Raw genomic sequence first — 15,718 nt, forward strand, 5'->3', positions numbered from 1 at the left:
GGTATAGGCCTTATAACAACATCTGGAACATATTAAGTCATTAAAAATATTAGGTATTAGTTGTAGTAATTTCTTTTGCACAGAATTTCAGAAAAACTTTGAAGCCCACTTATGGATTTTAGGTTAAAAAAAATCTTGTACTTCTACTACTGAAACTAATACCTAATATTTTTAATGACTTAATATGTTCCAGATGTTGTTATAAGGCCTATACCTATGTCAACTTATTTAATCCTCACAAGCTTTCATTTTAAGAAATTAAAAATCATTTTTAATTCTATTCTCCAGAGAAAACCAGTAAAGTGGTATAAATTATTCCTGTTTTTTCCCAATACATTTATACTTAAAAATGGAACCATGCTATACATTACAGCTTTGAATCCTTCTCTCTCTCTTTTTTAAAATTTTTTTATTGAAGTGTAGTTGATTTACAATGTTGTGTTAGTTTCAGGTGTACAGCAAAGTGATTCATATTTTTATATATATATATATATATATATATATATATATATATATATATAGACTCATGAAACCCTACTGGTGGAGTTCAGAGAAAAGGGACAAACTTCAATAATCATTGAATCTGTTCCCTACTCTCATTACCCGGAATATTGGAGGCCCTGCCTGGCAAAGGGGGCCTGAAGAGTGGCATGGAACCTTTAAACCCAAACTACCACGTGATCAGCCCAACAGAAGTGAGCTTTGAGGACTCCTGTCTTATTCATAGTTTATTTCCTGAACCCTCTACTTACTGACCGAGCCAGACTACTTCTGGTTACTTAGTTCCTGTCTCAGACCTCGTTCCCACTCCTGATATCTGATGCCAGCCTATCCTCCTCAGCTACACCAAAGTCCATGTTGGTTTCCAGACCTTCTGGGTAAAAGCTTGAGCCTTCTAGCTGACTTCTGGCACCCTATCCTGGTATGAGCCTGGGTTGCTGGCATTCACACCATCTTTGCCCCAGCACTGCATGGAAAGGATTCAAATTCTTTATAGTATATATTTTCCGTCTCATTCTGTAGCAGTTCTCTCTGATTAGCATATTTCTATCTGACTTGCATATTTAGTAACATAGTGAATGAATCATTTGGATAATTCTGTTTCAATGAACTACTGTTTAGAAGTATGTTAGACTGCCAACAAACTATAAGATAGAGACGAATCAGTTCTCTTACCTCTCCTCTGATGGGGTCTGGACTGCTGACGACAGCTAACTCTGCAAGTGCAGAATGCTCAGTCAGGGCACTTTCTATCTCAAACGGTCCAATTCAGTAACTGGGAAACAAAACATATGGCAGGACTCTGTAAAGGTGAGCAAAAGGTTAACTCCAGAATACCTACAGTCTGTTAACACAAACATATCCACAGATGAAAATTACCCAGAGGATAATATGATATCATCCACTCTTGCAACAAACCAGAAATGTCCATCCTCATCCATATAGCCCCGTCCCCAGTGATATAGAAATTGCCTCATAGAGTTGAAGCTGTTTCTGTAGGATTATCCTATAAAACTCATAATTAATATTATTTTGAATGTGACTCTTCTGTTCAGTTGGATTTTTAAATATTTAAGGAGAAAGAAAAGTTTGGTGTTTTTGAGAATCCTTAGAATGAAGAGGAGCAAGCATGGGAAATAGGGATGAAAGTCTAGCATCGAGCCAGCCCAATAATCAGAGAGGTAAACTGTAATTACAGAGACTAGGCATGCTGCCATCCTGAGAATTTTCTTAGATTGGTCACAAAGTAAATATTGCAGGTGCTCAGAGGAGAAGGCTAAATAAGTCTTTTGCTAATTGGTTAATATCTAAACACTTGCAGGAAAAAAGAGAAGTCAATACTCAGCGTTAAAAGAAAGTACCAAATGAGTCAACAGAGAGGGGTTTTTTTTGTGTTTTGTATTTGGTTTTGTTTTACACAAAAGTAGAGAATTGATTCTGTAAGTTTAGCAGGAAGAAAAAGGAAGTATTTTTACATTATGTAAAATCCACTGACAATTAGAACCTGGGCCTTTGATTATACTGATGTAAACTTTTCTGTAATTTGTATACTGTAATTAGAGATGAAAGTTGTTTGCAAACAGTAAGGAGCTTGGGAGAAAGAAAATTACTTAAGCGCACTGCACCATTCTGTCTCTCTCACTCCTTGCATGAAGGGAAACCACTAATCAAATTTCAGGAAAATTATTGGGTGCTGATTTACAGCAGAGAGGATTAATGATATTAAGAGGGCTGTCTTCTTTCTAGGGCCCCCTTCCTCTTACCTTCACGGGCTTGGAGCAGTGATCTAGCCTGGGGGGACCAGCGTGCCCTTCTCTAATAAGCATTTGAGTATTTCTTCAGTTCCCTGTCTGAGGGATTACCGTTCAGGACAATGAATCTCTCAAGAAAAGGCCGAATACCTATTCTAGGTGTATTTTGTGGCAAATAGAGATCGTTACCAAGCACTTTTGAGAAATAAATAGAAAATGAGATGTTATTTAATAAGTCTCTTACCACATAATGTGTAAAAAGGCGAAATGGTCGGTTAGGTAGAACTCAAATGCCAATATCTCCTTGTCTAGGTGGGCCATTTACATCTAAAATCTAGAATGAAACAGAATAATTTATTTAAGGGAATTTTTATTTAATGCCACATCTGAAATCTTTGCACGTTTTGTTTTGTTTTGTTTTTGCCATTTAAGAATGCAGACTTCAGAAAATTTTTAAGTATACTTTAAATTCCCAAGAGAAATGTATTTATTTAAATTCTTACTGCAAAATATATTGTAAAATGCAGGTTAGCAAAATGTGAAAGAAAAATAAAATTTTTCTTTAATTCTATCATCCAGCAATAATCACATTTTGGTAATATCCTTTGAGATGATATAGACATAGAAAAAAATAGGATCACTTTATAATATTAGTGTTTTGCAACCTGCTTTTATCATTTAGCAATATATCTTAATTGTCTTTTCCTTTCAAATAAATATTTCATTACTGGTTTTCAAACTTTGTGAAACAAACAAAATCTTACTTCAGAAGCCCAATATGAGTAAGTAGGAAAAGGGGAATGTTCTCTGGCTGAGACAGTGGTGGGTAATCCGAAGCCTTGCTCTCTTATCCTCTCGTTCTCTGGTACCTAATAGTAGCTAGCATCCTAAATAATAAATGCTAATGCTCTAACTACTTTATATGTACTATCTTCTTTTGTCCTTACAACAGCCATATCTGGTTAGGAGTATTATTCTCATTTTGTATATGAGGAAACTGCGGCGCAGAGAGTTTACGTAGCGCCGCAGTGCATGATTGAGCTGGAATTCAAATCTCAGCAATCACACTCTAGATCCTATACTTTTCATCATTATACTTCTCTGTGGAATCTCTCCAGGGAGTTCAATCCATTTTCTAAAAATCCAAATAAGCATTTCTCAGATTGATTGCTCATCTCATATACCAGATTTTGCTCTTACTTTTAGCTGTTTCTAAATATGAAAACTCTACTCTGCTTTTATATACACCCTTCAAACCTGAGATGTAGCTTGTTGGAAAATAAGGGTATGATATTTATCTGGCCCTTTCCAGAAGGAAAAGCGCTTATGTCCCTAACGAGAAACTTGAAAGGCATTCTAAATGTTAAGAACTTATTTTTAAATTCTTGCAAATAAAAAGTATAAATTCCCACCCAGTCATCTAAAGAATTATTTGGTTTCAGGTATCAAGAAGAGATATGTTAAGAGTTCCAATTACTTAACACAGACTACTATTTAATAGATGGGAAAATAGATAAAATATTCTATCTCTGGGGAGAATCTAATTCCTCATTGTTCAAGGGGGTCCTAGAACGTTTAAACATGAAAATTTTGAGCTTTGATCTTTGAAGTTGCAAAAATCTGATATCCAGCTGGATAGAGTACATCCCCGAATGTCAGAATGTCACTAAGGATGCTCTTAGCTAGGTAGGGAGGGGCCCAATAATAAAAGCCCATGGGAAAGAGTTAAAAATGAAGGTGGCTGCATGAGGGAAATGCAAAGCAAAACTACAATGAGATGCCATCTCACACCTATTAGTATGGCTACTATCAAAAAACCAAAATAACAAGTGTTGGCAAAGATGTGGAGGAATTAGAACCCTTGTGCACTATTGGTGGGAATGTAAAATGTGGAAAACAGTATGGCAGTTTCTCAGAAACTTAAAATTACTATATGTATAAATGATTCACTTTGCTGTACACCTGAAAGTAACATGACGTCGTAAATCAACTGTACTCCAATAAAAATTAAAAATAAAATAAAATAAAATTACCATATAATCCAGCAACTCCACTTCTGGGTATATACTCAAAAGACTCAAAAGCAGGGTCTCAAAGAGATATTTGTATGTTCATGTTCATCACAGCATTATTCACAATAGCTAAAATACGGAAGCAACCCAAGCACTCATCAACAGATGAATGAACAAGCAAAATGTGGGGTGTGTGTGTATATATATATATATATATATATATATATACACAATGGAATATTCAGCCTTAAAAGAAAGGAAATTCTGACACATGCTACAACATTGATGAACTTTGTGGACATTATGCTAAATGTAATAAGCCATTTACAAAAAGACAAATACTGTATGATTCCACTTATACATAGTACTTAAAGAGTAGTCAAAATCATAGAGGCAGAAAGTAGAATGGTGATTGTGAGGGGCAGGTGGGAAGAGGAATTAAGGAGTCATTGTTCAATGGATATAGAGTTTCAGTTTTACAATATGAAAAGAATTATGGAGATGGGTAGTGGTGACACCTGCACATTATTTAATGTGGTATTATTTAATACCACTGAATTGTGTACTTATAAATGGTAAAAATGGTAAACTTTAAGTTATCTGTCTTTTACCACAAAAAAAAGAAATCTGGATAAATAAGTGGAAGTGGAGATGCTCATGGGGGATGCATGGGGCCATGCATGGCTCATGGGGCCAATCCTCTTGGCCACACGATTTTTGCATTCAAAGATAGTTACTCCAATAAATCACTGGGCTTAAATGAGTGGGGAACTGGTGGTACACTGCAGTTGGGATGGCTGTGAGTATAGCTATGCCCGTGAGACTCTGATAGCCATGCATGTTGGGAATTGTCATCAAGAGAAAACATCTATGTGAAATGCCAATTTTTGATTACTCGTAATGCATATATGATAATGCTTAATTATCAGTATTTCTTTCTCTGACCTAAGGCAGCCTATTAACCAATGAACTATTGTTACGTCTTTTTACAGAATGTAACCAATGCTGCTCTACCATCTCTTCTTAGAAAAGTTTTTCAAAGGAAAGGAATTCCAGGGAGAGGTGAATAACAGTGCCTATCTTTTGGACCTTTATTATGTGCCAAGTGCTTTGCTATACTCTTTAGAAATATTACCTCATTAATCCTCACTAGAAACCTATGAAATCAGTTCTGTTATTATTAGGGTTACCAACCATCTTGATTTGCCCGTGACTAAGGCAGGGGGTGTATCCTCAGGATGTGCTACTTTCAGGGCTAAAACTAAATAAGTCCCAGGCAAACTGGGACAAGTTGTTCACCCTGGTCCCTGTTTTACAAATAAAGAAACAGACTTTAACAGCTTAACCAAAGATACTCAGCTAGTGAATAGCAGAGCCAGACCAAAACCATCAGGCAATCCTACCTTTAGACAAGGTTCCATAGCAAAGTGAAAGTGAGGGAAAGGAACCAGCATCTGGTTTATTCCATAAATAGTGACATCAGCAACCAATCTCATCTAAACTTTCTCAAACTTACCTGATTATAAGAATTACCTGAGGTGTTATTAAAACACAGAGTTCAGCATCCCACCCTAAATTTATTGAATCAGGCTCTCTAGAGAAGGAGCCTGAGAATTTGTATTTTTGACAAGTACCCATGTAATTCTTTATGATCAGATAAACTTGGGAAACATTGGTCTCATCTATGACTAACCCTCAGTTAAGATTGATTCTGAGGTCTCTGTAAACTCATCCATATTGTGTTTTTGTTGCTATGTTTTCTTTTAGGTATTCGTGTAAGTTCCTTTGGCTATACTTAGCTTTGGCTGGGTTGATCCGAGAACAAGTCTAACCCTGTACAAAATGTGCTGATGGGATAATAAGATGCCCCCTAGGGATCAAGTGATGAAAATGGCAGTGGTTACATGACAGCCAGGAACTGGCCAGGCAGGCTTAGGAAGAGAGAGAGAACGCTGCAACCATTGTAAACTGTAGCCTCTTTTGACCTACTTGACCCTTTTAGGAGGTCTGGAGCTCCCTAACCAGAAGGGACAGTGTGGTGTCACAGTTAAGAGTATGGATACTGGAACCAGATTCTTTGGGATTGAATCTCAGCACTAGCAGCTACTAGCTGTGTGACCTTGGGTGAGTCTTTTAACATCTCTGGGCATCATCTGTAAAACGGTTCTAATATTGCCATGTCTCTCATAGGTTCCTTCTGGAAAATAATATTTATAAAATGCTTAGAACTATTTGGCATAAGAACTGCTTTTGAGAGAAAAAAGAGACAAATAAACTAACATTTCTAACCCATTTCCATCTTTATATGGAAGTTAAGATATCATAGAAGTAACATGATCTTCACCAAAACTAGGAATGTAAGGGAGTAGAAGCGGGGTAGGTGGTAAACAGATTGGGTTGTTAAATATTTTCCTGGGAAGGGATGTACAAACCTTAACATCAAAAGCAGGAGAAGGCTTCCCATTGAGCCAGGCTTAATTTTCATTCCCTTAAAATTTCCACAGATTAGTACCTAGTTAAGAAGAAGAAAGAGTAAAGTAACATGGCAAATAACTTAAATTTATTCATTCATCCACCATGCATTCATTCAACAAATATTTATTCAGAACTTACTGTGAATCAGGCTCAAAATAAAACAAATTCTATGCTCTCATGAAGTATAGAGATAGACACTAAACAAATATAATAAAGTTATAACACTAAGTAAATTTATAATTGCTAAAATATCCATATTTATGAAAACATTTGTACTCATATTCGCATGATACTTGTTATGCTGTTTCTATTTAATACGTCAATTTTTGTTTTTATTTTATTTTTGGTATTCTAATTTTTGACCAGGTACTACTTTCTCATGGTTCATAAATTGAAGCATTATAAAAAGACACACTGAAAAATTTCTTTCAGCCTTTCCCTTATCTGCTCCATTTTATCCCTCCCTTTCCTATATAATAACCACTTTTGTTATTATGTCATTCATTTCCTCTAGAATTTCTTCTTATTTCTACGAGCTCTTTAGATAAACCTTTTTAGAGTGTGCTTATCAAGGAGTTTTCCAGCAAACTTAATATTTCAAGTAACAAGGAGCTCAGCATTTTCTATTTTTAAAGTAGCCCTAAGAAATTTCCTCATTACATAAGGGGAGATCTTTTTGTAGATCTAGTATTTTTTAATTAAAAAAATTTTTAATGCCCTGGTCCTGATCAATTATATAGTGGCTTTCCTCAATGAATGGCTATTTAAACTGTATCTGTTACAGAGCTTTTTTGCAACTATCTTCCCTCAAGTTTTTTTTTTTTTAACTGTTCTTCTAATCACGCCACTCCCTCCCTATCCCTCAACCACAAAGATATAATAAACACTTTGGTTTTTATTCATCTGACTGAATTGAGTCCAGCGCTGTCTTTTCAGTGAAGTCTGTATACCGTTTCAGTCTGTCCATATCCTTCGTGGATATCCAGACCTGTCGTTTCTCCATTGTTCAGTCACTTCAGAGTTGACTGACTCCCCAGCACTTACACAGTGCTTTAAGCTCTTGAACTTATAGTTTCTCAGAAGATAGATAACGAGTTAAATTTAGGAGGAAAATGGAGAAAAAAATGGAAATTAGGGTTATTTCTAGTGAAATTTCATACAAAATGTTTTCGTTTTTCCCCCAACTCCCTTCTCCAATACAAAATAAACAAAACATTCTACCATAAATGGACTCCCGAAACACCAGTTTTTATTTTTTTTCTTTTTCTCCCTTTTATTTGGGGCGGGGGTGGGGTGGGGGCGGGGGCGTGATTTGTTGCAGAGAAAAGCCATGCCATCCCTAGGGAAGGTACCACATAATATGTTAAATCAGTGATGAAAGGTTTACCAATTGTCTGGTTAAATTGTGGAGTATTTATACAATAGAACACTCTACAGTTGTTAAGAAAAAAGAAGAAGCTCCTGGACTGTACTGTTCAATAGCACTTTTTGTTATGATAGAAATTTCTATGCTGAGCTGTCCACTATTGTATCCTCTAGCCCTGTGTGGCTGTTGAGCACTTGAAGCATGACTAGTGCAACTGAGGCCCTGAGTTTTTTTCATTGAGATATAATTGACTTATAATGTTGTATTAGTTTTAGGTTTACAACATTAATGATTTGATGTTTGTATATAGTGAACTGATCAGCACAAGTCTAGTTAACATCTCTTACCCTACGTATTTACAAGACTGTTTTTTCTTGTGATGAGAACTTTTAATATCTACTCCCTTAGCAACTTCAAATATGCAACACAGTAAGTCCCCTGCATACGAACCTTCAAACTGCAAACTTTCAAAGATGTGAATGTGTGTTTGCATGTCCAGTCACATAAGTTAGCTCATGTGTCTGGCATACATTGTCACGTGCGCTCATCCTCTACAAGTGGTTGTGCTTTTGTGTACTTTACTGTGCAGTACTGGATAGAGGACAGTAGTACAGTATCTTTATTTCAAGCTCAGGATGTCTGGAAGCAAGCGTAAAAGCAGTGGTGATGTAGCTGGTACTACTGTACTTTTCAAGGTACTGTACTATAAGATTTAAAATGTTTTCTGTATTTTTTGTGTTTGTTTTTTATATATTATTTGTGTGAAAAGTATTATAAACATATTACAGTACAGTGCTATATAGCCAATTGTGTTAGTTGGGTACCTAGGCTAACTTCATTGGACTTAGAAACAAATTGGACTTACGAATGTGCTCTTGGAACGGAATTCATTCGTGTATGTGGGGGACTTACTGTACAGTATTATTAGCTATAGTCTGGAACTGAATTTTTAATTTAATTAAAATTTAAATACCTACATGTGGCTAGTGGTTACCAAATTGGACAGCACAGTTCCAGGATGTATTGTAGGTGAAGAAAGGAAGGTCAGAATTGTGTGCATATCATGTTCCCATTATAAAAGAGAGGGGGAGAACATATGCATATTGGCTTGTGCATGCATAGATCTCAGGGAGAGGGAGAACTGAGACTGAGGACAAGGTATGGAGGAAGACTTTCACTAATATATTCTTATATACCTATTGAATTTTATGTCATGTGAATTGTTTCCTGTTCAAAAATCAAATAAAGTCAATTAAAAGTAGTGATCAATCCACACTTTCAAATGGAATCAGTAATAAAGGACATTCATCTTTCCTGTTTGCTGGAATAGGGTTTTAAATAGGGGTGACATATATTTTCTCAGCTCAGGTAGCAGTCATCATACAAAGGATAAACACCTTCTTATCCATAACCACTGGGCTGAACCCTCCCTTTCCTCTCCCTGCTTGAGGGAAAACACCCTGGATATAGTAATTATCATTTACAGAATGTAAGCAAGAAGGAAGGGGAGAAGAGATTGCTAAACCCCATACCTACTGGCCTGGAGCTATGTTTTTAGGCAGAGAGATCTTTTATTTTATAAAATAAAAATATTTTATAATATTTCTTATAATATTTCTTCTTCTTCCTCTCCCCTCCTCCCACTAAGTGCCCATTCACCAACCTTTCTTATCTGGTCTTATCATTCTGCACAAGTATTCTATCTGCAATTGGTGCTGAACAGAAGGCTGTGATGGGAAACTTGCGAAGTGTCTGCAATTTAGAAGAAGTGGTCTTACCACAATTTTTAGTAAGTACCTAAATGTCTGTGGTAGATACAGCACAACTTAAGAACATTGTTTATTCTAACATAAACTCGCTCACACCTTTGCTTTGTATATCCTTTCAGGCTTATTGATTTTACAGACATGAAATACTTTAAATCATGTTGTCTACTCTGATTTCCGCAAGTTACTTTATTCACCAGTCCTGTCAGTGACAGTACTAATGCATTTCTAAATGTTGGCCTCTTTTGCTCTGCCTTACTTGTAAGATGGAAGTTGGCTCAAACCGTGGCAAATAATGTGCAAGTACACATGCTCCCTGGATCCGTGGAGAATAAACACTACTCCATGCAGATTTTGCCCAGCCTGTGTCTGAGGTATTCCACATGACATCCGAAGGGGTCAAATCCAGCCAGAACCTGGGTAAACAAAGAATAGACTTTATATATATATATATATATATATATGAAAAGAAATTTAAAATACCAATAAAGGAATCATCACCTTTGTAGCACTGACACTTCAAGCTACAGTCCTGTGAGAGTACCTTCCGTTTATAGATAATCCTAAACCAAAACTGCTGTGGGTGTGTCCGGTCATTTTAGGAGATCCGCTTGTTCCGCTGGTGAAGAAAATGGCCATCGTCTCATTGTGTTTTGTCTTCACACAGGTGTTGTTGTCACTGGCATGTCTATGAAGAAAGAATTACAATGATTCTGCACATTAAACGCAGCATCATATTTTTTGTTTTAGTTTTGATTTTTTCTTGGCTGCACCACACAGCATGAGGGATCTTGGTTCCCCGACCAGGGATCGAACCCATGCCCCCTGCAGTAGAAGCGCAGAGTCTTAACCACTGGACCACCAGGGAGGTCCCAAACACAGCGTCACAGACTGTTACCACAGAGAAGGATTTACTCAGACCTCTTCATCTCATTGATCAGGTCCCAGTGACTTAGGGTGAACTCCAAGGTAAAAGCCATCTCTCTCAGGACCTCCCTGGTTACACAGTGGTTAAGACCCTGTGCTCCCAGTGCAGGAGGCCCAGGTTCATCCCTGGTCAGGGAACTAGATGCCACATCCATGCTGCAACTAAGAGTTCACATGCCACAACTAAGGAGCACACTGCAACTAAGACCCAGCATGACCAAATAAATAAATATTAAAAAAAAAAATAAGCCATCTCTCTCTGCATCTTTTAAGGTGCTTTCCAGAAGCAAACTAAACTTTGTTGTCAATAGCCCATTTATAACAAGTTGACTTCATAGCTTTGTACTGTATAAGGAAGAGTTGAAGCAGTTTAAAAACTCAAGAATTTTATCATACCTCCAACAGAAAGAGGATTCTATAATCTTATAATCATGGATATGTGAAGAAAAATGTGATTTTAAAAAAAATGGGTATGTTAATAGAAGTCATGGCTAATGGTATAAGGCAGGGATAATCAAGCTATAGCCCACAGGCCAAATATGGCCTGCCTTCTGTTTTTGCAGATAAAGTTTTATTGGAACACAACCATGTCCATTCTTTTACATATTGTCTGTGACTGCTTTCTACACTATGACAGCAAGGGTGAGTAGGTATGATAAGAGACTGCATGGCCTGCAAAGCCTGTATATTTACTATCCATCCCTTTTATAAAAAACATTTGCTGACCCCTCAAAAGGATGGTTTTTCTGTTTCTCAAAAAAGAGTCTACATAGTTCTGAATATAGTAAACAATAAGACTGAAGAGGATCTAAGTATCCACCTAGGGAAGGAAGGGCCTCAGTTAAAGAGAAAAAAAATTTTGGTTCCAAAGGATAATTGGGCTTTGATACATGTCATACATCAGGGCAGCTGAGAGGAGGTAAACTCTGCACATTTGAGTGTCTAAGAAGCATACAGAATTTTATTTGGGAATATTGAGCTGAGAATGAATGAATCAGAAATATCCAGCCATGAAAAATATAGAAAAGCTATTTTTAAATCCTAACAAAGATAAACCAAATGTTTAGGCTATAATTCCATAATTTTTTTCTTTAAAAAAAGTTAGTACTATAGCTGTGTACCTATCCTTCTATCATAGATATGGTTACTCTTGAAACCTAAGGCAGGTTTAGTGTACCAGTCCCTCAGAAGCATTATACATAGCAGTTAGGTATGTGGGCTCAGAAACCAGACTGCCTAAGTTTGAAGCCCAGATCTGCCAGATCCTAGCATTTGACCTTATTCATCTGTATAATTATAGTTCCTACTCCCTAGGTTGTTGTGATATTTAAATGAGTTAATATATCTGAAGTGCTTGGATTCGTTTTTGGCACATAATCAGTGCCATATAAATGTTAGCTATTGTGCAATTATAACATTTTTATTAGAACAGAATTTGGCCTTTGATAACTCAATAAGTGTTAACTATTTTAGAAGAGGTAGGAACAAGTCCATAGTTGCCAGCATGCTCCAAAATCATTGAGTAAAGGTAGGAAGCTCATTCCAGAAAGGGAATTTGCTGCCACCCTAAAGCTAAAATATAAACAATACTTGGCGAGATTTCCAAGTGACCCCAGGAAGCACCCCAGAGCAGGGCTTGAACGTCAGTATAATTCAGTTTTGTAATTGCATCCATTAAATATTCTTCATACTATAACCTGATAGAAATGTTACTGTCATCAAGGGAATGATGCAGCCTACAAAGAAGGATTGACTGTTACCAATTTCCCTGGGAGATAACAGCTCTGTGGTTGATGCTGTGATGCACCTCCTAGATCCTGCTTCAGGATTTAAAACATACTCCCTCCAGGAGCTAGGATCCTTCTTTAGATACTACCTTGACTGAAGACAGCTGCCTTGCTCAAGGTCATGCCTCCTAAGGACAGCCCATACCCAGTTACTGATCAGCATAGGACCTCTTGCTTTAGCTGGGCAGAGCTTTGAAGGGCTATCCAAACTCCACAGATCTCAGTAGGCTGGCTGAGGGCTTTTTTGGAAGTACAATCCCACATCTTTCCCTTTCTTTCACAGGTGTTTAATGCAAGATAACTCCTCAGCAAACTTCTTACACAACTAATCTCTGTCTTAGGGTGTGCTTCCTTGAGATCCCAACCTATGAAAAACACTGCCAGCTCCTTATTGCCTCAGAGCTTTGCACTATAAGTGCAGGAATAATCACCAGTTGTTCCCTTTGTCAAGAGTCCAAGAATTTAATTAAATTTTTGTCTATCGTTTTAATTTTCATTTTTCTGGTCAGTCATGGATTGACTGTCTTATCAATGTTGCGTTTCTTCTTGGGAAGCTGTTCTACAACAATTATGGCTACTCACTTCATCATCTCCTTGAGGTTCTCCCATCCCTCTCTGGGGCTCTGAGACACAATTATCTTGGAGTGCAGATTTTCACATTTAGATGCAACACCATCTACTGCTGGAGCTAAAACATCATTGGTAATAATGCCCTTTGATTTTGAAGATGGTAGTCGGTAGAGGATGTCTTTCTGGGTCATCTGAGTGGTTCCTGGATTAAAACTGTCCCTAAAGGAGAAGAAAAGAAAATGTTTAGAAAGGATTTCCTTCACCATGTTAGGGTAGTGTAGATAACTCATGTACATTCTGTATTTCTCAGAGTGAGTTAGTTGGTTTTCTAGGCAAGGTGTCTGTCTTCCTTTCATTATTATGCTTTTGCCTTTCAAGGGATCTCAAAGTCTATGACCCTTTTGACCTAACATGAAAGGGTATTAAATCCTGGATAATTATCTTCTATCTGGAGACCATTCATAACATTCAGCTTGAAGAGGGTTTTGATTGGAAAGTAATATTACCCAACATTTATTTAGTACTTTGAGTACCAGGTGCTGTTTACGTGTTTCGCATGTTTTAACATTTAATCCCTACCAAAAAACACAAAACTCAAAAGCTATTGTCAACTAAAAAGAAAATACACAACATAAAAGTTGAGAATTATGTTTTATTGGGAGGACTTTCTCAGGATGTAAGCCTGGGAGCAGCCTCTCAGATAGCTCTGAGGGACTGCTCCGAAGAGTGAAGGGAGAAGCCGGGATATATGGGGGTGGTTTTTACAACAAAAACCAGGTAGTTGGAACATCAAAAGATTACTGTTAATTAAAGAAAACCTGACATCTCAAGTTAATGAATTTAGTGCTTTTCTGTGTATGGGAAGATGCAAGAGTCTGGGCTCACTGAAATCATTCCTTTGATAGGCACCTCAACTGTCTAGGGCCAAGATCCTCTTCTTTCCCATCCTGAGTTCCCTCAGGGCATTACCATCAGGGGCAGCTACAGTGGCTGATGGCTTGATGGCCACAACATCCTTTGTTTGCTGATATAGCAGGTGGCATTCTTAGTCCACCCTATAAATAATATGCCCAAGATCACTGAAGTAGCAAGTGGCAGTGCATGGACTGAACCCTGCAGCCTGACTTCAGAGCTGTACATTTAACCACTTCGGTTCAGTGCCTCTTAAAACATACATGAATATTTTATGGTTTCTTTCCAAAGAGAAGGATTGAGACATTTATCTCTCCTGTGCTTCTACTCCCCACCTGCTGTAAATTACACTGTAAGGTGTAGTGTAATGGTTAAGAGTGTGTCCTGGAGCCAGACACTCTTAGTGCTTGGCCTTGAGCAAGACTACTTCACCTCTGGGATTTTCAGGTTCTGCATCTGTAGAATGGGATTATAATAACACTACCTTCTTTATAGGATTATTAAGGACTAAATGAGTTAAAATGCATGTAGAGCTTAGAACAGTACTGAATAAAATTTAGCTATTATCTTCTCTAAGGATTAATGGACTTTCAAGAATATATCTGTATCTGTATCATATTTCTATCTCTGTCTCTATCTGTGTTCCAGATTCCACCACTCAAATTCCAGACCTTCAAGTAGGGGTGGAAGGCATTTAGTTTATAATGATTTTTCCTCTTCCTAGTGACACAGCAGGCAAGGAATTTTGAAGAACATATATCTGGTCATTCCTGGACTCTTTATTTATTTAAAACTTTTTATTTATTTTTAAATTTTTGGCTGTCTTGGGTCTCCATTTCTGCGTGCGGGCTTTCTCTAGTTGCAGTGAGCGGGGGCTACTCTTCGTTGCAGTGCGTGGGCTTCTCATTGCGGTGGCTTCTCTTGTTGCGGAGCACAGGCTCTAGGCACCTTGGGCTTCAGTAGTTGTGGTACACAGACTCAGTAGTTGTGGCTTGCGGGCTCTCGAGCGCAGGCTCGGTAGTTGTGGTGCATGGGCTTTGTTACTCTGTGGCATGTGGGATCTTCCCGGACCAGGGATCAAACTCATGTCCCCTGCACTGGCAGGAGGATTCTTAACCACTGAGCCACTAGGGAAGTCCCATTCTTGGACTCTTGACACTGGCTCATCTTTCCATTTTGGAAAGGACAAGTCCCTCCCATGGAGTCCTTCAAGAAACAGACAACCAGGACCAAAACATAAGGTTCTTTAGAATATCTTCCCTTTCTAATCAAAGCAATGCAGCAATTTTTATGAGGCTTTAACTCCAAGGTTATTCCTTAGAGATGTTGCACCTAGAGATAAGTAGTAAGCCTACCATGGCCAACACTTTTCCATAATTTAAAGGCACTTACAACAAACCCACTGTTGACATTTCATGACCAAGGAGAAGTACTTTATTTAAACACATTACCCTTAGATAATTAAGTTCTGCCAATACATAATTCCTAAAATATCTTTAAAGGAATCTATTAACAGTGATCAGTCTTACCTATTAAACATCTTCCTATCCAAATTATCATTTCGGAAGCATTACACTGTTTACTTTAAATATAAAACAATCTTCTGGTATTGCTCTGGAATGATGTCCTAGATGATTATGTAACAGGGAAG

At 37.5% G+C, this 15,718-nt stretch overlaps 2 protein-coding genes across 2 annotated transcripts in view; one reads left to right on the top strand and one right to left on the bottom strand.

Annotated features, from left to right (window-relative positions):
- ERI2 (ERI1 exoribonuclease family member 2) overlaps window positions 1–15,718 on the top strand; it is a 36,679-nt gene that overhangs the window by 17,466 nt on the left and 3,495 nt on the right. The window lies entirely within an intron of this gene.
- Window positions 1–15,718, bottom strand: part of ACSM3 (acyl-CoA synthetase medium chain family member 3) — a 28,384-nt gene that overhangs the window by 3,044 nt on the left and 9,622 nt on the right. Inside the window, 12 exon segments of the mRNA XM_030871436.2 lie at window positions 1,177–1,276; window positions 1,381–1,450; window positions 1,453–1,507; window positions 2,497–2,586; window positions 6,697–6,728; window positions 6,731–6,776; window positions 7,690–7,732; window positions 7,734–7,814; window positions 9,769–9,857; window positions 10,131–10,287; window positions 10,416–10,559; window positions 13,168–13,368. Of these exon segments, the coding sequence (XP_030727296.2) occupies window positions 1,177–1,276; window positions 1,381–1,450; window positions 1,453–1,507; window positions 2,497–2,586; window positions 6,697–6,728; window positions 6,731–6,776; window positions 7,690–7,732; window positions 7,734–7,814; window positions 9,769–9,857; window positions 10,131–10,287; window positions 10,416–10,559; window positions 13,168–13,368 (1,108 nt within the window).

This window comes from Globicephala melas, chromosome 15 (assembly GCF_963455315.2).
Source record: "Globicephala melas chromosome 15, mGloMel1.2, whole genome shotgun sequence".
Lineage (NCBI taxonomy): Eukaryota > Metazoa > Chordata > Mammalia > Artiodactyla > Delphinidae > Globicephala > Globicephala melas.